At 43.0% G+C, this 22569-nt stretch overlaps 2 protein-coding genes and 2 long non-coding RNA genes across 11 annotated transcripts in view; 2 read left to right on the top strand and 2 right to left on the bottom strand.

Annotated features, from left to right (window-relative positions):
• usp9 (ubiquitin specific peptidase 9) overlaps window positions 1-9206 on the bottom strand; it is a 27337-nt gene extending 18131 nt beyond the window's left edge. For 4 of the 6 annotated variants that reach the window (XM_088382191.1, XM_088382195.1, XM_088382194.1 and 1 more), the window contains exons 1-10: window positions 8152-8699; window positions 5241-5504; window positions 3675-3820; window positions 2709-2788; window positions 1859-1971; window positions 1340-1558; window positions 1117-1232; window positions 787-1038; window positions 572-707; window positions 349-501 (exon numbers count right to left, since the gene is read on the bottom strand). In XM_088382191.1, the coding sequence (XP_088238317.1) occupies window positions 349-501; window positions 572-707; window positions 787-1038; window positions 1117-1232; window positions 1340-1558; window positions 1859-1971; window positions 2709-2788; window positions 3675-3820; window positions 5241-5336 (1311 nt within the window). In that variant the 5' untranslated portion in view covers window positions 5337-5504; window positions 8152-8699. Of the gene's footprint in view, window positions 1-348; window positions 502-571; window positions 708-786; window positions 1039-1116; window positions 1233-1339; window positions 1559-1858; window positions 1972-2708; window positions 2789-3674; window positions 3821-5240; window positions 5505-8151; window positions 8700-8973 lie in introns of those variants that run through there. The other 2 variants (XM_088382193.1, XM_088382197.1) reach the window with 2 other exon arrangements.
• Window positions 7949-10477, top strand: LOC148394071 (uncharacterized). Its single transcript, XR_015859718.1, has 2 exons — window positions 7949-9563; window positions 10175-10477. It is a non-coding gene; the product is annotated as an uncharacterized LOC148394071 (long non-coding RNA).
• LOC148394070 (uncharacterized) lies at window positions 10246-11534 on the bottom strand. Its single transcript, XR_015859717.1, has 2 exons — window positions 11325-11534; window positions 10246-11180 (listed from the first exon to the last, which is right to left on the bottom strand). It is a non-coding gene; the product is annotated as an uncharacterized LOC148394070 (long non-coding RNA).
• On the top strand, window positions 10686-22569 carry med14 (mediator complex subunit 14). 3 transcript variants are annotated; one of them, XM_088382199.1, is made up of 29 exons: window positions 10686-11120; window positions 11839-11865; window positions 11952-12057; window positions 12139-12312; window positions 12551-12680; window positions 12752-12880; window positions 12947-13054; window positions 13511-13643; window positions 14303-14453; window positions 14531-14642; window positions 14842-14967; window positions 15038-15116; window positions 15316-15475; window positions 15569-15763; window positions 16173-16307; window positions 16418-16494; window positions 16782-16942; window positions 17028-17174; window positions 17357-17601; window positions 17871-18140; window positions 18237-18480; window positions 18820-18942; window positions 19134-19310; window positions 19775-20013; window positions 20089-20268; window positions 20448-20555; window positions 20792-20917; window positions 20993-21182; window positions 21535-22569. In XM_088382199.1, the coding sequence occupies exons 1-29, from the start codon at window positions 10945-10947 to the stop codon at window positions 21606-21608; spliced, it is 4302 nt and encodes a 1433-aa protein (XP_088238325.1). In that variant the 5' UTR covers window positions 10686-10944; the 3' UTR covers window positions 21609-22569. The 3 variants fall into 3 exon arrangements, with proteins under 3 accessions (XP_088238325.1, XP_088238324.1, XP_088238326.1); XM_088382198.1 differs by having other exon boundaries at window positions 19134-19337; XM_088382200.1 differs by lacking the exon at window positions 18820-18942 and having other exon boundaries at window positions 10687-11120; window positions 19134-19337.

Raw genomic sequence — 22569 nt, 5'->3', positions numbered from 1 at the left:
TGATTTTTATAATCTTGATTTGATTGATTTTTTTAATATTCTCTCATTTGGAATTTGATACCTACAACTAACAACAAAATCTTGAACGCAAAAGACAGGGAAAGTTGATGAATCCTTAAAAAAAAGAAAAGAAAAACTTCTGTTTGGAATATCATAAAGGTGAACAAGATTAATTGGAAAAATGCGAGTGTCATGATTGGGTATGAAATGGAATATTCCCAAAAGGCTCATTTGTTTACAACCAAAGATGGAGCCACTTTGTGAAGAACAGAACCTTGGAGGTTCCAGTATACTAAAGCAGTAGTTTTCCCACAAAATACCTCATCAGGACAATAATGGGATGCCCACCTGTGCTGCCCAGATGTTATCGAGATCCTGCATGGTAAGAGCTTTCTCTTTGATAACAAAGCGAAGGATCTTCTCCAGTTTCTCGACGTACTGAGGCTGGTGCAAACTGTCCCTCAAGACGATGGAAAGGATGTGGTTCTGCTGGATCCACTCCTAAAGCACCACAATAAATAACTTAAGTACAGACACCAAAATGGAGTACGTATCGGGCGAGTGGGCTCACCGCCATGCGCTCTGCAGTGAGCCATTCATCCTCCTCAGGGTTGTGCCGATGAGTGTAGTAGGACACACTGGAGATCACTTTGTTGACTTCATTTAGTGCATTCATTTTGCCATTAAAAGAAGAAATTTGCAATAACCTGGTGAAAGAAAATCAAATGTTTACACCAGATCATTTCAACATTGTGTTGCTTTTCCATTCTGATGCATTGTCCTTACCTAAGAATCATTTTTAACCTAAAAATCTCTAAATTCTTCACAGTCTCCTCTTGCCCTGGTACGCGCGATGCAAGACTCTTTAGAGACTTGATTATCATGGACAGTGCGTCGTTTTTGGCTTCATTCTTGGCCTCTTTCTTAAGCTCCTCGTCAGTGAGGTTCTCCAAGAACTGGGGGACCATTTCAATGACAGGGAGGAAGTATTTCTTCACTGTGTGCAAGGTGAGGAACTCATAACACTGGCCAAAAGGCCTGCAATGAAAACGAGGAAGAAACACGAATAGTCAAGACAGAACATGGAGAGAAACACGGACTCGTCAAGAAGTTTACTTGATAAGTGCAGCGATGATCTGGACGTTCAGTGCTTCGCCGCTCATGAAGCGATCGTGCAACATTTGAAACCCGTTTAATGTGCCAAATTTATTTATTAAGTCCACCAACCAGCCCTGCAATTGACAAAAGAGAGTCAAGACTGTGCAATGTGCTGCGGAAATCAAAATAAGACACTTTGATTCCACAACTAAGGTGATACTCAGGATTAGCGTGGATATACCTTAGGCGAACGTGGGTCAGGTGGTCTGGCGAAAAGGTCATCATCGGCCAACTGCGCTACGGCAGGGACGGTCTCAGAGGGCCGCGTGCCATTATAGATGTGGAATTTGCAATGAGGGTTGGTGGCCATAGCCAGAAGCTCTAGTAGTGGGAACCAGTCCTGAGAGAGCTTTGCCACACACAGCTCCACCAAGCGGTGTGTGTTAGTGATGATACACCGCTGGAAACATGGATTGTGATAACATAAAATTTCAAACCTGATGCGTTAACAATATTATTGGTTTTGGATTGATTTAGTCAATTTTCAATGCCCTCCACATGGTAGTGTAGAGCAGTTACAACCGTGTCATCAGCAAACGGTCGCAAAGACGTTTGTCAGACATTCGCCAACAGTTCTAATAGTTATCAACTATTTTCAACTTTTAGCGACCTTTTAGGAGCCCTAATGAAATACCATTATTTGTGTGCAGACACTCGCGGCTCAGTGAAATACGGGCTTTAGCATTGCAAAAGTACTCACATGAATCTCAAACTTCCAGCCACTGACTGCCTCGTCTGTTAGAATCTTTGTAAACGAGATAGTCAGACCATCTCGGAAAAACCTCTGACACGCCTCACACTTCACATCCAGTCCTGCAGAAAGAAAACACAATTTGTGAAATATCACACATAAAATGTTAACCATGAATTCTGCTCTTTCAAATCCTGAGGGAGAATGTTGGCCGGCAGTTTGTTAATTTAAGCTCAAGTGCACTTTTGTTCTGCAGCAAGACAATGATGTAAAAGCACAGCAGAGACTACTGAATAGCTTTATTACAGAAAAAAAAAAAAAAACTAAAAAAAAAAAATCAAGGTTTTGGAGGTGGCCCTGTCAAAGTCTGAACAAGGCCAGAATCAGATTGAAATATATTGCAGACAAGCTCTTTAAAAGACATGTCACGCTTGAAAATCCTCGAATGCTGCTCAAGTAATGCAATTGTCAATGGAAGAGTGAGGGAGGAAAAAAAATCCCCACAAAGATTTGAAAAGCTCATTGCAGTTACCAAAATGCTTGATTTCAGTTGTTGCGGCCGAGGGTGGCCTAACCAGCTAATAAATTTTGAGGGCAAGTACTTTTTCCCTACACAGGGCCTGGAAGCTTTCAACAGTTTCCCCTTAATAAATAACCATTAAAAACTACTATTATTGTCTGATATTTACAATTGTTTGTTGGGCTTAAAAGTTAAAGTTGGAAAACTATGCAAAAAAAACAACAACTTTATCATGACACTGTACTTCAAACTGGCTACAAAATTGTATTTTATACAATTAAAAACAAGTACTATTTGTATTAGCACATTTACAACTATTATTGTGCAGCACCCGCCTACCTTTTTTACTGAGGTCTATTGCAGCCTCCAAAAGGACTTCTAACTCTCCTTTTGGCAAAACTGGAACCACCCAACGAGGCCTGGGAAGGAGGAGAGCAACAATTGTCAAGAAATTCCAGCAAGTGCTGACTTAACGGTGCAATAATTGATCAAACCATTCCTGTGTTGAGTGAGGTCATACAATTCTAGTTCACAGTCATGAGAAGTTGAGATGGGGAAGTATCAGTATCCGGCCCAATGTATCGGTATCCGCGATGGCTGCCTATGCCAGTCATCTGTACCAAGTTGCCCTCTTGTGGCCGTTGTACTATCAAGAACCAAATCGCGCTAATGGAATGTTTTACTTTTTTCATTTGCACACTGAGATTTATCTAAATTTTACACCGCATTCCGAATTACTATGCAAGTAATTGGGGGGGTTTCTTTCATTTCTATAAATAGTCTATACAACTGGCACTCGGTATGATTTAAGTCACCAGCTGTTAGACAATGATTTGAATGTTTTGAAACTAGCCATTCAGTTCTTTACAACCATAAAATGCCTTATAACCCAGATGTACATCATTTCAAACTGCATTTAAACAAAATCTACATTAAAAACAAATGATTGTACTTGAAAGACTCCATTTGCATAGACTATTAACTTGCATGATTTGGAATGGGGTGTATGTTTATAGGGTCTACATTAATAGGGATACTGCATTATTAGTGTTGCATTATCATTAGAGTTAGTGCTACCAAGATTTATTTACCAACTCAATTTCTGTATGGCAGAGTATTTTTCTGTTTCGTATTCTATCATCAATACGCTCACATGCCATTAAGATGCACTTTGTATACATGTGTATGTTTATAAGGTTTATATTAATACTTAGAGTGCATTATCAGTTGACATTACACAAAATTGACTATATTAGGACCATATAGAAGGTGTGACGTGATAGAGAGTGCAGGCTTCTTGTGTACCTGTTGATCATGTCATCTAGCTTGGCTAGGTCAGTGTGGGGGAAGGCGGGCTCCTCCTCCTCCAGCTGAGGAGGTCCATCCCCTTGACCATGCTCGCTGGGTGGGCTCACTGGAGAATTCTCATTAGATGAGTTAGGAGATGAAGTCTGAAATATAATCAAAATACATTGAAACAAATGCAGTCATACATGAATTTGAGGCTTTGTAAAGTGAAGGCCATTTACCCTTCTTAATCAAATTGATTTTTCATCTGTTTGACTATAACACGTTTTTTGGAGGGGAGGCAAGATGCAAATGTCATTCGCTGATGTAAACCTGCTTGGCAAATGCTGATTTGGGCTGCGGGTCTGAGCTTGACAATGAAAAATAAAAATACTTGGCTTTAATCTCTAGTCACTAAGTTTATGAGACCTGGCTCTTATTTGAATACCTGGCTGTGTACTGTAGACTATATGAAGTCTGCATTCCCCATGATTTTATATGATCAATGTTGCGGTAGGCAGGTGTGAGACCAGGTCTCAAACACGCCATTGAGAGTCAACATGACGCATGGACAAATGCAAAAGTGAGAAATGTGAAATGCGATGTGTGCGGCAAAGGCTCCTCCTGCTTGGCTGACCTACATATACAGTTTGCCTCTCACGTATCACCACAGCTCATCAACACACACTTGCTGTGCGCATGCACACACACGCGTGCACAGACAGACACACACGCATGCACACAGACACACACAGACACACAGACAGACCCTCACATCCATCACTCAGGAGGCTCTGTTCATTGATGCCCCATCTTCACTTTGCCCCTCTTTCCGCTTCCCCGCTGCACCACTCTCTTTTCATCCCCTTGGGCATCTGTGCATGTGTGTTGCAGGGTGCAAGATGTATTTGTTCAAACCTGCACTGCAATGTCTGGAATTGTGGAAGGGCATTTGAAATTGTCCTGAATCGTTTAGAACGTAAACTATCAATAGTATCATAGCCGAATTATTATGGGGAAAAATGGCAACAAGGACCAATAAACTATCCAACTAAATATCATATCCTAGTCTTCATTAATTGACATTAGGGGTGGGCGATATTTATCAACATTGCTTTTACATTATCGAGTATTAATACTGCCTCAAAAAGGAGAGGCGAATAAGTCCATTGATAGCCGCAAAGTAGGAGGAAGTGATGAAATCCTCATTGAACGAATCAGCGTGCATGAACGACAGGCATCAAGTTGAAAGTGCACATTACCTTTTGGGAGTGAGATGAAAATGTATCATGTTCAAAGAGGACGTTTGAGTCAGAGAATACAAACGCAACCCAAGATTGTCCAATTTGAATAAGTTGTCTAAGAGACAGCGTTTGACCTTGCAGACAAAACAATGGTTGAACCTACAAAATCGCATCGCACAAGCAGACACGCGGCACAATAATAAAAAAAACAAACAATAGAATAAAAACAGACACGGACACAGTGTAGTGATATAAAAACATTTTGATTGCGGTCTGTATTTATGATGACCAAAGTTGGAACCTGGAGCTAATACAATTACATATTTCATCTGTTGCTTACCTGATTCTGTGGCAACGGAGGTTGGCTCTGAGCATCAGGCGCCTGGCCCTGGCTGTCATTGCCCCCCACCGGAGAGCCACGCGTGGTGGCCGTCATGCTCGCCACGGGGCAGATCTTGGCAATCTTGGCCTCTTTATGCAGCGCTGACCAGGAGGGAAATCAGAGCCGCCTCAGCCGTGGAGGAGAGGGAAGAGAGGCCGAACACGCGAGAGAGGGACACAAGCACCTGGAGATCTGGATGAGCTGCTGAGACCATTGCATAACCTAGAGTGATGAAGGACAGTGAGATGGGAGCGAGACAGAAAGAGAAAAGGGTTAAAGGTTGGGATTAATCAGCAGGCCAAGGGAAGCGACTTGCAATAAATATGCAAAAGGGACTTTCACTGCGTCAATCTTATAAAACAAAAACATTATGACTTCAATGACATCTAATTGTAGACCAACACAGAAAAATCTATGTATAAACATAGTTGAGACAAACGTGTTCATATATATTACTATCCCTACTTCGGAGGGAGTTCAGAGCCATCCCAGAAACAGGTTTTCCAGCAGATTTTCTACCTTTACTAGCTTCTGTGCAAAACCCAAAATAAGTTATGGCCCTTATGCGGATAGTTTGTGGATTTGTCATACTTTGAAGTCGACAAACAATGCATTCTAAAATAGCCTCATTCCCCTTAACAATTACTTTAAGCATCAACATTTCAGTCTATAATGAGCAAACAAAAGGCAAAGCATACAAATCTGTCCATGGGCAAAATGAAACAACCTCTTCACAAAATGGCAATCGATGATTTTTAGACTTGCATTCTTTAAACATCGCCGTCAAGGAACAACACGTCATTAATGATTGGGTCGTCAATATCTTTTGTCAGAAATTTGTCTGAGGTTTCCAATCAGTGTCAAACCTCTGGCACCCACCATAATTTCCTGCAAGGGGGAAACTTCCATTACACTCTTAGGCATACTTGGTGTAATGAAGCAAATTTTAAGCCTGATTCAGTCAGCCTTAAAACTGGCTTGACTGAACGCATTTCTGCCTTAAGAGTACCAGTTGCAATAGTGATCATGTATATTTTAAACGCACACTGACCGAGATGAGCATAGACCTTTAGTCATGATTGCTATGACATCAGTGATCATCAACTGGCGGCTAGCCGAACCGTCCAATCAGGCTCGCGACTGTATTCCATCATTTTGAGGATCAGAGATAAAAGATCATGTGACCCACAATAAAGCAACAAACTGCAAAAACTAAGACTATAAAGGCCGAAAATGCATTACGTTTTGTAATGAAATTGAATGCCATACACAAACAATAAACATCAACTATCAATGTTATGCCAAAATCTTTTTTTATTTGAGGGTCCGTCCAGCAAGATGCATTTCCAGTAAAATTCTGCTCTTCTGACCAATAGTTGGTGGCTCCTTATTTACATTTATTAAAGTCAATTAAAGTGTTTGTGTCCCGATGATTTCCACTTGATGGCGTTTGAAATTAACAGTGATTTTATCAATCATTTATTTACCCAGGTTTTTAATCCTAGCTCTGCAAATACTAAATGCCATTTAAGAACCGAAACCAAAAGATGGTTGAACCCCAGCCCCCCCAAGCCAACCATCCCACCGGTGTTGCTAACCCACCTGACAATACAATTAACACACTAAAAGCTCATTCTAGAACAAACTTCATGTCGACCGGCCTTTTGGACAGAACCGGCTTTACAACATTCGCGCAGCATTCACACAGCGTCAAGTACGAACCGATAACGAATGAATGTGACGTCCATGGTAGAAAGAAGTAGTGGATGACAATTGTGGAGAGGGAAAAACAAGCCCTTTTAATTATTCGCGATGAATGGCTGGCATTATTTGACGTCTGCTTTTCGAGGTAGAGCTTAGCGAACGTGCAAGGCGATCCACCCAAACAGTCGAGCCTCCGTGGAGGCCTTGTCGTCAAAAGCGAATTGCGTTGAATCGTGCAGGCCTCATCATCACTCGGCCCGGCCTGGCATTACGTTAACCGCTCCCATAGAAAACGCATTAATAAGCGAATGACAAGAGGGTGAATTCTGTTTGCGTCCCACACTACCAGCAACAAAGTCTGGGTGGGCTTGTGAGGCGTTCCCCGTTGACCAAGTTGTGTTTCCGAAACGCCATTTGCAGTTAGCTTGGGACGCGCTAACGATGGTAGCCATTGGTGCTAACGTCCCAAGTCAGTGCAGTTAGCTAACCCCGTTCTATTTTGACAAGCGCCGAGCTCATATGACTCAACATTTAAGCATTTTGTCCAACTTGTATGTAAATCAACTTTTGAGAGCAAGAAGACGGCCATTGTTTAGTGAAAAGATAAAAGGTGATCTGCTCATGAGTAACAAGAGCTATAACTGAACACAGGGGTCGTCTATTTCCTGAGTTTAGACTTCTATCATCCAAGTTTTTAACTCATAACAACGATGCACTTTCGGTAATACCAAATGGGAATAAAACCATCCAATACAATGGAGCATTTACCACATATGATCTTCATTAAGGTTGTGAATACCTATTATCTAACTCATACATTTTAACACTGCTAGACAAAACACGTATCGAAAGTGTTCAGTTAGTAGACAGTGTCGACAATTGACGGGTAGCTAGCAGTAGCCAGTAAAACCGGGTGAGTTCGTGGGAACGTACGTGATGTTAGGACAATGAATCGCAGTTTAACCACCTTGTCACACGATTACACAATAAAAAAGCGATAGGCGTGAATGGACTGCATCTCAGCACATGAGAAGCACAAATGACACCAATGCAATAGTTGGTTACCTGCCGTGCACCACAGCAGCTGACGCTAGTAACTTGCTAGCCGTGCGGCTAACAATCCCCTCAAGCGTTAGCCTACGGAGCTAGTTAGCTAACAACTCACCAGGAATTTGATATGACTTCCCCTCTATTCACCGGCTACATCCAGCCTTGAGCGGCGGCGTCGTCGTATATTATATAAGCGTGGCCTGGTACTGGTGACGGCTTTTCGCAGGAGACACCGACCCACTGCTAGAAAGATCTCTAATTCCGACGTTTCCCCTCTCTTGCTTCTGGGTGTTTTTCCCTGCGTCACCGGCGCAGTCACAGCCCCCCGACTCTCGACCAATTTCTGGGGCTTGTCACTTCGGTCCCAGCAGCAGTCACTCACGTACAACTTGAATCAGTACAACATGGCGGAAGCGCAGTCGGGTGCGAGCGGCGCTCCGTTTTAAAATAGGCCAGAGCAGCGGAGTCCAACTCCAAAAGCGTCGGCCCTCGTCTGTAAGGAGAGATTGCGCTGCAGCCGTGGAGCAGCCCAGTCAACACATCAGCTGAACGGAAAGTGCATTTAACTGGTCCAGTCTGATCGCCTGAGAGAGTCCGGATCCGTTAAAATCCAGCTCCGGGGTTTGGCTAAAACTGGACGATGAGCTCAGCCCGAAAGACCATCGCCGCCCACCAATGTTGCGTTCCAGTGAAACACGAAAAGTCGACAATTTTGTGTTTTTAACAGGTGCACCCATTATGGCACTCGAAAAATGGTGGAACCTTGAACTCCACTTTCAAAATGGCCGCGGAGCCTGTCAAGAGCAAGTGAAACTAGCCAGATTGTTGTTGGCATTGTTGCTTTAAGTCACATTAAATCAAGTCTTGCTTATTAACTATGCCATATTTCTCTGTGTAAAGTACTGTCAACGCGAAATTAATAATTGGGGTTGCTTACCCGTTACTCGCCGCTATCCAGCGTTGTACTCGTTGGGAAAAAATACTATAAAGCCAAACTTCCCGATCCCGAATAAACTACTGTAATTGCGCTATTAATGCTTCAACTTCAAGTGTTGAACCCGAATAAACTACTGTAATCGCACTATTGTCCAACTACTAGTGTTGATGTCGGTTAACTCTTAAGGAACATGTCGTTTGTTCGCATACTCACGTATGGTTCAGAGACTAATACAACAACGATTTATAAAGGGGCCTTGCAGAATTCTTACAAGTCTGTGATGTTCATGTGCGTATCATCTTTATACATTCGCGCGAGAACACGGACGTGGTTGTGGCCTTTCCCCGTATGTTTTTTTTTAAAACTCATAATAAATGGCCATTTGTATATGCAGATGGATAATGTGGAGTTTTCATCATGCACGAGTCAAGAATACAGACGGAAACTTTTAATTAAATCTAAATAATATTTTAACGGGGGCAGCCGTTTTGGCTTTCCGTCATCCGAGGGTAGAGGAACGTCGCACGTGCAATGTGAAGAAAACCAAAACATTGCAAGGCAATCAAACTAAAGGCAGACAAAATATTAGGGTAAAATCCAAATATTTTATTGTCCCTTCTCTTTTATATAAATATGTCCTCCTGTCAAATAAATTTATGTGGTGGTAGGGTTAGTATTTTAAAAATTTACATATTGTCAACTAACTCGAAGCCAACTTTATACAAATTTATCAAAAACAATCCATGGATATTGTACATATATGAGCAGTAGCAGAGAAATTTCAGTAGGATTGTGATGTTATTGTGTCACATCACAACATTGTGTGGTAATTGAAACATTGGAAGACAACAATACGTCAATATGTGATGGAAGGAATGGAAAAATCGTGTAAACACATGGGAAATGGGTAGCCTATGGAGACTAAATGGAGCTTCACAATGGTACGTATTGGGTTTTCACCAAACAGAAGCTAAATCGATGGCAGTGATTGGTACTGTCTTAAGAAACAATGATATAGTACATTGCAAAGCCAATATTTTGTCCCGACCCCTCTTGCTTAAGTGCTATGTTCTGTCTGCGTGACATCGTTGGTATTCTATACACGATGTGGCTTTGGTCTTGTTCAATTTTCAAGGCTCTTATTTAAAACAAAAGCTGCTCCGTAACATAGTTGCTTTGTGTTCTTTCACTTACAACCCAGGTGTCAAACTCAAGGACTGGGGGCCAGATCCTGCCCACTACATCATTTGGCCTGTGAAAACAAATTATGTGCTCCAGCTTCATGTTTTTTTTTTTGTTAAAATACCAAATTTGCCACTTGTCTTCACCTCTAATAACAGTGAGAAATGCATGTGTTTTGTTACCAGTTACCCTTTGAAATGCAACAAAAATATCTGAACACTTTTTGTCGGTTTGCTTTTTAAACTGTACCAATATGTTGTGATTACACATTTCTATTGTTTGTGGATGCCAAACAAGAAATTTGACTCCGGTTGATCCTTTTTGTCTGTGTCAATTGTGTAATAATTTACCATTTTGTTTTCATTCAAAACGCTACAGAATTTTATAAAAATAAAACAAGTTATAAAAAATTATTGCACCCAAAATAAAAATCAACCATGGCAATATCTAATTGGTCGCAAACTAGCATAGAATATACTGTCACTAACTCCTACTCCCCGAGACTCTTGTTTGGGTTTTCTCCTTCACCAGCCTACTTACTAATGAGCTCCCTTAGCAAAGATGGCGGCCGAGCAGCGTTGAATATATTCCCCAACCGCGTTCCCAGGTTAAAGTGCCTGTTAGAGACACTTCCGTTGAAATAACTCAACTCGTCCAACGAGAGAGATGTAGTTAGCCCGCGGCTTAACACTTTCCTTCTGGATATTGGCCACCACAAGCCGATAGTACTGCGTTTTAGCGCCGGTCGAACCTCGTCGCTAGCTAACTCGTCGCTATCGTCATTGTAAAATGGCTCCAGTGCAGATCGGCGCAGACGGGCAGCTGGTGCCACTTGGGGGCCCGGTTGTCTCGGGGCCCCAGCCACCAGCACCGGGAGCCATGGCTACACATGGGATACGGCTGAGTCTGCTCATTGACTTCCTTCTGCAGAGAACCTACCATGAAATCACCCTGCTGGCGGAGCTGTAAGTAGATGAAGCAATGGAGGCCTCAAAAGCTAGGCTAGGATAGCCGGGATGTTTGCCCTGTGCACACATACATATACACACACAGTTGATTTCATCTTAAAAAGTGTTCATCGTAAATTAAAAATAATTAACTTCATAAGGGAAGGGGCTGGGGTAACCTCCAAATATTATCTGTCTTGACCACGAGAGGGGAACACTCACCGATCACTTCATTAGGTACACCTTCTCACATCTAATGTGGTTCGAAAGAATAATGTTCAAAAGCATTCATGTGTTAATTATCAGTAGTAATCCAAACTACATTAGCAATGCGATTGTTTCTTAAACAAGTCAGATTTCAAATTCGTCCCCTTAAAGCCAGCTCGGTCTAAACTGGCTCGTGATGTGGAAGATCACGTGACTGAACCCGGAAAACAGGTAAGCGGCTTCCTGCGTGTGCTGCATTGACGAGCCAAAGAACGGTGTGACATGATTGAAGTAGAACCTGAAAAAAAAAACTAAATACATAACATTTATTCATACAAATGACATAATATACATTAATTAAAATAAACCCCACCAAAACAATGCCTGACATCTCGCTGGCTCTGTGGGGACTGTTATGTCTGCAAAAGACTTATGCCATTTCTCAAAATCAGTGGTTCATAACCTGGGTTCGAACCCTAGGGATCAAAACAATATACGTTGGCTCTAATACAGTTCTAATGTTTTTTAGGCTTCCAAGGAAAACAGACATGGAGAGGTATGTTAAGTGTTTTTATTTCACTTACTCAGTGTGTCACATGTGTTTATGTTAACATAATCTTATAATGAACACTTTAATTCAAGGAAAATCGAGATTGTCCAATTTGCCAGTCGTACCCGGCAGCTATTTGTGCGCCTCTTGGCCCTGGTAAAGTGGGCAAGCAACGCGGGCAAGGTGGAGAAATGTGCTGTAAGTTTACGTAAAGAATAAAAATCTATTCATGATATTGCACGATTTTCACTTTAAAACTTGGGATATCCATGGTGACAGATGATCTCCAGCTTCTTGGATCAGCAGACCATCTTGTTTGTGGACACAGCGGACCGGCTAGCATCACTCGCCCGAGATGCCCTGGTGCATGCACGCCTGCCCAGCTTCGCCATCCCCTTCGCCATTGACGTCCTCACAACGGGCTCCTACCCACGCTTGCCCACCTGCATACGAGTAAGTCAGCAATTCTGCTTTCAGCATGGCTCAAAGTAAGTTTTTTTCTCTGAGTGTTTTGCTAATCAATGACTACTTCATAGATTATCTGTTTCTAGTTTCTTTTTTTTAGAAAAATATGTCAAGCAAAAATTAGCACTAAGTGGGCAATACTATGTCCAGCTATAGTCATGCATTCAATAGTATACCTTTCAACAAGGTAAGACATTAACCATCTACTCTGGTCTTTTTTGCATAGGATAAAATCATTCCGCCTGACCCTATTACTAAAGTGGAGAAAGTGACCACCCTGAACCAGCTGAATCAGATCCTACGACACCGCCTCGTTACCACAGACTTGCCCCCCCAGTTAGCCAACCTTACAGTTGGTAAGCATCCTTAATCATGTCTGTCTTTAGCTCCTTTGAGTATTCTTTTACACGCACATTTGCACATGCAGCTAATGGCCGTGTGAAGTTTCGAGTGGAGGGAGAATTTGAGGCCACGTTGACAGTGATGGGCGATGACCCAGACATTCCCTGGAGGCTGCTAAAGTTGGAGATTCTGGTGGAGGACAAGGAAACTGGGGGTAAGGATGAAGTGATGGAAGGTGTTGTCATTTGCAAGTTCATATTTTTTCATCTTCTTAAAACAGATGGCCGAGCCTTGGTGCACAGCCTGCAGGTGAACTATATTCACGAGCTGGTGCAAGCACGCCTGTGTGCAGATGAGAAACCGCTACAGGACATGTACAACTGTTTGCGTATCCTTTTGTTGTTTGTGTTTGTGTGTCACTACTTGATACCTTTACAGCGGAAATGTTAGTCGTCAGTCTCCATCTAATTCTACTCAAGGATAGGGAAAGTAGAACCAGCTTGTTTGTTGGTCACATTCAGCAAGCATTAATTAGCCAAACATGTTTTAAGAGGGTGAAATGCGGTAGAAGAAATAGAGGTCCTTTATTTTGCTTTTAGTGTACTGCATGCCTGTGCTAAATAATGCTAATCAGTGCATCTCCGCTCTGGCTTTCCTGCACCAGAACGAGCAGTGCATCCCACCACTTCAAAGAGCAGCCTGTGTGGCGGACAAACGCCTCTTTTTACTGGTGCTGTGACGAAGGATACGTGCCCGAACGAATGTTGAATGCTGATGGGAGAATGAGTGTGATACTTACTTGGTTCTTTCCCACACGTGTCTTCTTTAACTGCTCTGTCTCCAGACTCCTTCTGTCTTTCGCTGCAGCTGGAGGTTCTCCACTCGCAGACCTTAATGCTAATCAGGGAGCGCTGGGGGGACCTGGTGCAGGAGGAGAGATACATGCCAGCAAAATACCTCACCCTCTCTGTCTGGAAGTAAGCCTTTAAATAGCCTTGCCATGAACACTCGGGTGACCACATACTACGTAATACCTTAAAAGAGTCTTTGATTGAATACCTCAGCTTTCCATTTATTTTACTCGGGACCTTGCCACTGCCAAAAAAAAAAAAAAGGCGGAAATAAACAAACAAACAAATAGATAAATAAATAGCAAACAACGAATAAGTGGCTGAACAATGCAGCGGTGAGTTGGCTAAGTTGTATTTGTCATATGACCACGCTAGTAACTCTAATCATACAAATAAACTTTCCTCTTTGAAGAAATACCACTAATACCTTCCAGCTCCCTCCAAAACCTGCCAGTTTTTTGTTACTTGTTTTCTTTTGTGAAGGAAAAATGACAAGTCATGTCAAATATAAATCAAAATATGTCATGATAGAGAATATATCAAAAGAAACCGGAAGTGTGATTAAGTCGAAAGTCACACCACAAAAAATGTTTAGGCTTTTTTATAACCGTCATTTTGTTTCGTGGCTGAACATTTCTTCAGGGTTAGTTTGGTTATTTTGTTAATTTTCGTTATCTATCATAGCCTTGATTTCAACACCCTGAATTCTCGCTGTTTGTATATGCGTCGCACCAACAAAGCGTCTCAAACCAAAACTTAACCATGTGTTCTTTGATTATCTGCAGCCAACAGGTGCTTGGTAGGAAAACGGGTACGGCCTCTGTACATAAAGTCACCATCAAGATTGACGAATCAGATGGATCGAAGCCGCTGCAGATCTCCCACGAGCCCCCTCTACCTGCGTGTGACTCCAAATTGATGGAGAGAGCAATGAAAGTAAGTTACACTCGTTCAAAGTTGACAGTTTGTGTGTGTCAGAAATGAATAACTTTTGCCTTCCTCCAACTTTATAGATTGACCATTTGTCCGTGGAGAAGCTTTTGATCGACAGTGTTCACGCACGCTCCCACCAGAAGTTGCTTGAGCTGAAGGCCATTCTGAAAGGCAACAATCCTTGTGACAGCTGTATGTATTTAACTCCCATTTCTCATAAAGACAACCATGCAAACTTCTCATCCTCTCATGAAAAGCGTGTCCTCTAACAGTGCAGCCACCTAAAATTAAATATAACAAAATGGCTGCACATCTATTGCTCTTTTTTTATTAAATTCATACCTTTATTGTCAGAAAAGAATGACTGTGTGCTTTTGTCTCTCAACCTCAGCATTCATTGAAACCGCTCTACCAACTCTGGTCATTCCCATCCTGGAGCCGTGCGGTCGCTCAGAGTGCCTCCATATCTTTGTCGATTTACATTCTGGCATGTTGCAACCCATGCTGTATGGATTAGGTAAGTGGAAGCCGTTGGGAGCTGTCACATTTATCTGTGGTTCTGAAACGACGTTGCTTTCTTCCCTTAGATCAATCAATGCTGGACGACATTGAGAAGACTATCAATGACGACACAAAGCGCATTCTCTCGTGGCTCCAACAACTCCGGTAAGTCTGCCTGTCAAAGAGCAGGCAGTGAATATCTACAACTGAAAGAGAACAGCAAAACTTCATTGATGTTTTTAGATGATTCTGGCTTGTCAAGATGGCCAGAATAGCTGTCATGACAACTTGAAGTCTGAGCAAGAAAGTGTTAGGGATGTGATGAAGCCTTTTTTTTTTTTTTTCCTCCTGCCATTGTGGACAGATTCTGGCTGGGTGAACAACGCTGTAGGCAGTCAGTGAAGCACCTTCCCACCGTGTGTACTGACGTCCTTCACCTTTCCAACGCTGCTACACACCCTGTGGGAAAATTGAGCAAGAACAAGCTCTTCATCAAGCTCACACGTCTCCCGCAGTACTACATTGTTAGTCAATCTCCTCCATCACACAGTAGCAATAAGCGTCAGACATCTCACCCCATTTTCTACATGGTTCATTCTTTCTGCCTTGGTGCTTAGGTGGTGGAAATGGTTGATTTACCGAGCAACCCGACAGCGCTGCAGTACAAGTACTCCTTCCTGTTCGTGACTCAGTTGGAAGGTGACGACGGGCCCATGTGCGCACAGCTCCTGCAGAATTTCAAGCCCAACCTTGAGCACCTCGTCCAAGACACCACATTGACGCGAACGCACCGGGCTGTCTCCAAGAGAAAGGTCAGCATTGGTATTTTGTTCCACAGTGCTCAGCTACTTCCTATTTGTTTTTGCTGTATCCCAATACGTACTCTATTTTCCATTGTTAGTAAATTATGGAAATTGAAAAATAATTTCCAGATAATTGAAAAGTTGGTCGAAAAGAAAACATTATCTGACATTTTATATGAATTATACCATCTAATGGCAGAATATGTTGTTTTAAACATTAACTGCCACAAGTGCAAAAAAGAAGAACCACTGAGAAGCACAAAAGTGTACCCTAGTTTATAGGAGATCAGAAGTCTGTCTTCTATAATAAAACAATAAAACATTGGTAGGAATACACAAGCTTCATAATAAATGTTTTATGTTATAGTATTGCGTTGTTATAGTCATAATTCTAGATTTCCTGTCAATGTGTCTGTAGATGACTGGAGAGCAGGCAGAAACAGAGCCAAAGAAGCCCAAGCGGTCAGGAGAGATGAGTGCCTTCAACAAGGAGTTGGCACACCTCGTGGCCATGTGTGACACCAACATGCCTTTTGTTGGCCTGAGAACGGAAGTGAGTCACAGTAACTTGACAGCTCAAATTATTCCTCCATTCAATTTATGCGCCTTGCTCAATTAAACTCACTTTTGTTGTCACCGCCCATTTTGTTCATTGTGTTGTAGCTGTCCAACATGGAAATTCCCAACCAGGGTGTGCAAGTGGAAGGAGACGGCAGCAGTCACGCCATCCGGCTACTTAAGTAATACGACCACATTATAAGCACACGTGTATCTAATAATCCCACGCATATTTGAAAACTCACAGATTTGATTCCAAAAACTCCACATAGATGAAGTAAAAGGAGTATCTTATATTATTATTCTATATTTTATGTTACAGTATATGTAAAGTGCTTTGTCACAGCTGTAGCTGTTTTGAAATGGGCTCTATAAATTATGTTGCATTGTATTGTATGGAGTCTAAGCTTACATCTAGGATACTGTAGAGTTGAGTTATCACACAAACATAAATGCAATGTTCTTGTAGGATCCCTCCTTGCAAAGGTGTGGGTGAGGAGACCAGAAGAGCTTTGGAGCGTTCCCTCCTGGACTGCACTTTCCGTCTGCAAGGCAGGAACAACCGGACATGGGTGGCTGAGCTAGTGCTGGCTAACTGCCCTCTCAACAGCACTAACAGCAAAGAGCAATGTACGCAGCACAGTCTGCTTTTTTTTTTCCCCTCCACTGTGTTATTTGCACACTTTACACCGACCTCAAATCTTGTCTTTGGCAGCCTCCACACGGCACGTGTACCTCACCTATGAGAACCCCTTGTCAGAGCCTGTGGGTGGTCGCAAAGTGGTTGAAATGTTTCTCAATGACTGGAGCGCCATCAGTCAGCTGTACCAGTGTGTGCTTCACTTCTCTCGGGCACTGCCAGGTACCAATGGCTTTTATGATCAGACCACCATTTTGAATTGGATTATACAGTGGAACCCCTAAGGGCCTACACAATGTAACAAATCCTGTATGAGAATTGTACAGTATGTTTCATAAAGTGTTAGTTCACATCTGCAATTCAATAGACTACTGTCGAACAAATATGTCCTTGTGATTTTCCAGAGTTGCCGTCGTACCTCGGCCTGTTTTCGGAAGTGCGTCTGTACAACTTCCGCAAGCTGGTGCTGTGTTACGGAACCACCAAAGGGAGCTCCGTCACCATCCAGTGGAATTCCAACAGCCATCGCTTCCACCTGGCCCTCGGCACCGTGGGGCCCAACTCAGGCTGCTCAAACTGCCACAACATCATCCTTCACCAGCTGCAGGAGATGTTCAACAAGAACCCCAATGTCATTCAGCTGTTGCAGGTAAACATGCAGGCAGCATGTACAGTCTCCAGCTGACATTTCTTCATTCTTTTCCGTGTTTGTTCTGTATAAACATCGGTGAGGGACAGATTTTTACGACAAAGGCTCGTGCCAAGCAAAATTCTCAAAGACATGGCATCACCATTCAAAGAAAATACCAGACACTCTGGTTAAAATGGTTTAAATACCTATATAAATAAATTAAATTGGTCCATTCCGATAATTTATTTTCTTTAGAGAATGTAGATGTGCTCGTTTTCTTCTTGCAGGTGCTTTACGACACGCAGGCCCCTCTGAATGCCATCAACAAACTACCGACCGTGCCAATGTTGGGTCTGACCCAGCGCACCAACACTGCCTACCAGTGCTTTTCTATATTGCCCCAGTCGCCTACACATATCCGCCTGGCCTTTCGCAACATTTACTGCATCGACATCTACTGCCGGAGTCGCGGTGTGGTGGCCATCAGGGATGGCGCATACAGTCTCTTTGACAATACCAAGATTGTGGAGGGCTTTTCCCCGGCTCCTGGACTCAAAGTAAGTCTCGTGGAGTTACGCTGATTGATTTGTATTGTATTATCCACTTTGACCCCTTTTAAGAACTCACAGTGTTCCTAAATATTCTCTTTCCAGACATTTTTGAGCATGTTCGTAGACAGCAACCAGGACGCCCGCAGGCGTTCGGTTAATGAAGATGACAACCCGCCGTCGCCAGTGGGCGTAGACATGATGGACACGCTCGTGAGCCAGCTGCAGACTCAACCGCAAACTATGAGGGGCGCTGGCGGCAGCGTATACCCGCCGCTGACGTCACCGCCACCAAACTACCACGCCAACGTCACTCCTTCACCATCCATGATGCCCACGCAATCACCAGGTAATATATGGGAAAACAAATACGCTAGTGGATATTGTTTGCTTCATGCGAGCTTCTTCGGCCTGCCATGTAGTGTCCTCGCCATGCTGACCTCCTTGAGCAAGTCCATTTCATGGAGAAGGAGCAGTCGTTTTATTTACATCTCTCTTTTTTTCAAACTACATTTTTCAAATACGCACACACCTGAAGTCCTGCCCCTTCCATGTTGCGCCATCTCAGCCCGCCAACCGTGCTGCCCAGGTTTAGCATGTGCACTTGAGGTTGAAAGAGACTGCGTGTGTGAATGAGTGAGTGACCGAGCTGCTCAGTCTTGACGAGATGTGGTGTATGTATGTGCAGGGAACATCCATGCCTCTGGCTCCCCTAGTGGAGCGTTGAGGGCCCCCTCTCCTTTCGGCCCCACCCCGTCTCCATCTTCTCTGGGCATAGCCATGGGTCAGACAAGCTTTGCCAGCCCGCACGGTAAGACGGGCACGGCTCTGGGGTTCTCGAAGCTGCCTGAACACCAACTTCCCTTGCCGAGCTGTTGTTTAGGTTGCGTGCGGGACAATAACACATGACTTCAAAAGAGCAGGCACACAGGGTTGTGTATTTACTCTTTTGTCTTGGTTTATTTTTGTGTGTATCAAAATTGTCACTCTCCCTCACACCAGGTGCTCTGGACCCCAGCTCTCCCTACGCCATGGTGTCTCCAAGCCACAGGGGCCAGTGGCCAGGCTCTCCCCAGGTCTCAGGTCCATCTCCTGGGGCGAGGATCCATGGCATGTCCCCTGGGAACCCGTCACTGCACTCGCCAATTCCTGACCCTCACTCTCCGCGTGCTGGAACTAGTAAATACCTCTCTTCAATCACCACATGTACATGAACTTGCTATATATCTGTGCTTTTTTAAAAGTAAACTGTTTTCCAAATCGTGTCAGAAAACAGAAGGGGGCGGGGGCTTTAAATATTTTTGTGTCATGCTATGGGGTTTTATCTGAGGAACATATGTTGGACAATTGTTTTATCAACATTCATATTTAATATTTAGAAGTAACTCAATTTCTCGTTCTCTCTTTACGTCTTGATAGCCTGTCCTTTAATTTCCTAAAAGCTTTTTGGGGCATTTTTTGTGAAGCCACCACAGAATGTGACCTGTCTGATAATGATGATAATAATAATTAATCATGTGAAAATGTTATGATTTATGTTCAACTTTGGAGTTTCACTGTAGTTTCACTGAAAATCATCTCAAAGGTGAAAATGTTGCCAATATTGCCAGCTTGTGTGTAAATCTTTGGATTCTTTCATGTAGGTTCCCAAATCATGCCAACCAGTATGCCTCCACCTCGCAAGCTACCTCAGCGTCCCTGGGCCGCCTCCATCCCAACTATCCTCACCCACAATGCCCTGCACGTGCTTCTGCTCCCCTCGCCCACCCCATGCCTAGTGCCGGGCCTGGCGGGCAGCTACCTCTGCTCACCGCTAGAGCGCTTCCTAGGTTCGGTCATCATGAGACGACACCTACAGCGGATCATTCATCAGGAAGCCAATGTGAGCCGCTGACACATCAGCAAATCGGGAGTATATTTTTTCTGTGCCTCCACTTACTGTTTGCGCCCTATGCAGCTATCCATCGTGAACTCCAACGAGCCTGGCGTGATCATGTTCAAAACGGATGTGCTCAAGTGTCGCGTGGCTCTTAATCCAAAGAACTACCAGACCTTGCAACTCAAGGTCACTCCGGAGAATGCAGGTCCCTGGTCCCAGGAGGAACTTCAAGTGCTGGAGAAGTTCTTTGAGACACGGGTACGCACTGTCCGTGGTTCTTCTATCGATGTTCTTGCAAATGCAGAAAGGCAAAAAACGCAGTCAGGAAGTTGCATACAAACAAAGGAGATGTGTGGTCCTGACTACAGTGTGTCTGGCCAAAGTGCATGCTGCAAAGGCTGTTCTAATGATGCCCCATTTCATGTTCTCTTTTCAAGGTTGCCGGCCCCCCTTTCAAGTACAACACTTTGAATGCCTTCACGAAGCTTTTAGGGGCACCCACGCACATCCTCAGGGACTGTGTCCGCATCATGAAGCTCGAACTGGTTGGTTGTTCCTGCAATTTTAAGATATTGTAAACATAAAGTGTATAAAGCTTGTGAAGATCACATGACCAAACCCAGAAAATGGATGTAAAACAGCAACAAAACATTTGAACATTTCATTTAGTGACTCTTCCATGGACCAGGGAAGCCCGTATACCCATATTAGTATATGTACTACTTTTTGACAATTAATCGGTGCTCTACCATTTTGTAAACGTGTGATCATTCTCTTGCAGTTCCCAGACCAAGCTGGCCAGCTGAAGTGGAACGTCCAATTCTGCCTGACCATACCTCCCAGCGCTCCCCCCATTGCTCCACCTGGAACCATCGCCGTGGTCCTCAAGTCCAAGATGCTGTTTTTTGTAAGTGCAAGTCATTGCAAGCGTTCAGCATGTATCATTCAAACTCTGACGCTGTTTTTTTGGCACCCTCCACAGTTGCAGCTGACACAGCGTGTGCCCGTGCCGCAGGAGCCCGTCAGCATCATTGTCCCCATCGTGTACGACATGGCGTCGGGGCTCACCCAGCAGGCTGACATCCCTAGGCAGCACAGCTCGTCCGGGGCGGCGGCTCTCATGGTTTCAAACATCCTGAAGCGGTTCAATGAGATGCACCCTGCCAGACAGGGTGAGACTGCCTCTCAATCCTAAAACTGTAGCATTCTACAGCAAATTATTTCATAAAACCCACCATAACAATGAATTTTATGCATTTTTTAAAACCACAATAAACAAAAGATGTCGTCATATGTGCACTTTTGAATAGAACTGTCTTGAACAGCTGATACTATTGAGCTGTGCGTAATAAGGTAAAACGGTCTTTCTGAATAGGATCAAAATGATACATTGATATTTTATACTGAAATCAATATAATTCATACTGTTTTTTTAATACAATACCTAGTGTAGGTCCTGATTTTGACCTGCATGGTAAATCAGACTCTTATGTTTTTTTTTGCATGTGTTTCTTTCCTGTCCAGGGGAGTGCACCATATTTACGTCTGTCCATGAGCTGATGGCCAACCTCACCTTGCCGCCCGGCACGCGACAGTGAAAAACCACAAAAAGACAATAGGACATCAGTTTTGATACCCTGAGAGTGAATTAATTGCTACCCTTTCAAAGACAATGCCCGCATTGAACGGCTGTGGTGTCTCATTGGGTGTTGACATGATGTCCAGTTGCTGTCATGGAGCCCAGTTTAAACCACAGTGAGCCACAAAGTGCTGGTGGTTGTTACTGGTTTAAATGACCAGATGAGGTATATTTTTAATATCACTAATATTTTTGCCTTCGTGGGGGAACTTGTAAACAGAGTATTATCTATTGAAACTAAGTTTGTTTACAAAAAAATGTATATTGCTGTATATTTGAGTGAGTCTCATTTGTTATTTTATATTATTTCATTCTGATGTAGTATCATGAGATTTCTTCTTTTTCTTTTGTTTAAAGCGCTGTCTGTATTTCATTTCACCTTCAATTGTGACACGCTTTATAAGCCCGCTGTAGTTGATGAAGATGGAAGGATTTGATATATTCTGTATAATTTTGCTATTTAATAAAGCAAATCAAGGAGGGTCTTCCACTGCTAGAGCCCAAATAACACATTTATTTTAGTACTATTGTACAAAGTATGGATTGAAACTTGTGACTCCTCGGTTTCCACTTTGCTGCAGCTGTCCTTAAATAACGTGCTTTGTTTTTTTTGAATCTGTTTCTAATGATTGAAGGATTTTTCCCTTCCATGGACGTTCTGCTATTTAATAAACCAAACTGGGGCGGGCCTTCCATAGAAGAGCCTTAATAACAATTAATCTGAGTTGAACAACAACACGATGCCATCCTTTTTTTTCTACATATAGACATGTATATATTTATAGCTCAAGTGTATATAAATCAACAGGAGTGGGAACAGTGGGTTTATTTTCATTAAGTACTTTTCATTTTGAATTGTACAATTCATGTTTTATGAAGGCTAAGTATTTTAAATAAAGCAATTTTATACATATATAAAA

The sequence above is a fragment of the Syngnathus floridae genome, chromosome 8 (genome assembly GCF_059516105.1).
Source record: "Syngnathus floridae isolate MCC-2025c chromosome 8, RoL_Sflo_1.0, whole genome shotgun sequence".
Lineage (NCBI taxonomy): Eukaryota > Metazoa > Chordata > Actinopteri > Syngnathiformes > Syngnathidae > Syngnathus > Syngnathus floridae.
The sequence above is the reverse complement of the archived record's forward strand: the minus strand, read 5'-3'. Positions and strand labels throughout refer to the sequence as shown.

Coding starts and splice junctions, on each gene's coding strand:
- med14 (XM_088382198.1), top strand. CDS start 10,945: ATGGCTCCAGTGCAGATCGGCGCAGACGGGCAGCTGGTGCCACTTGGG. Junction 12,681..12,751: donor GTTAGCCAACCTTACAGTTG/GTAAGCATCCTT, acceptor TTGCACATGCAG/CTAATGGCCGTGTGAAGTTT. Junction 20,556..20,791: donor GCATCATGAAGCTCGAACTG/GTTGGTTGTTCC, acceptor ATTCTCTTGCAG/TTCCCAGACCAAGCTGGCCA.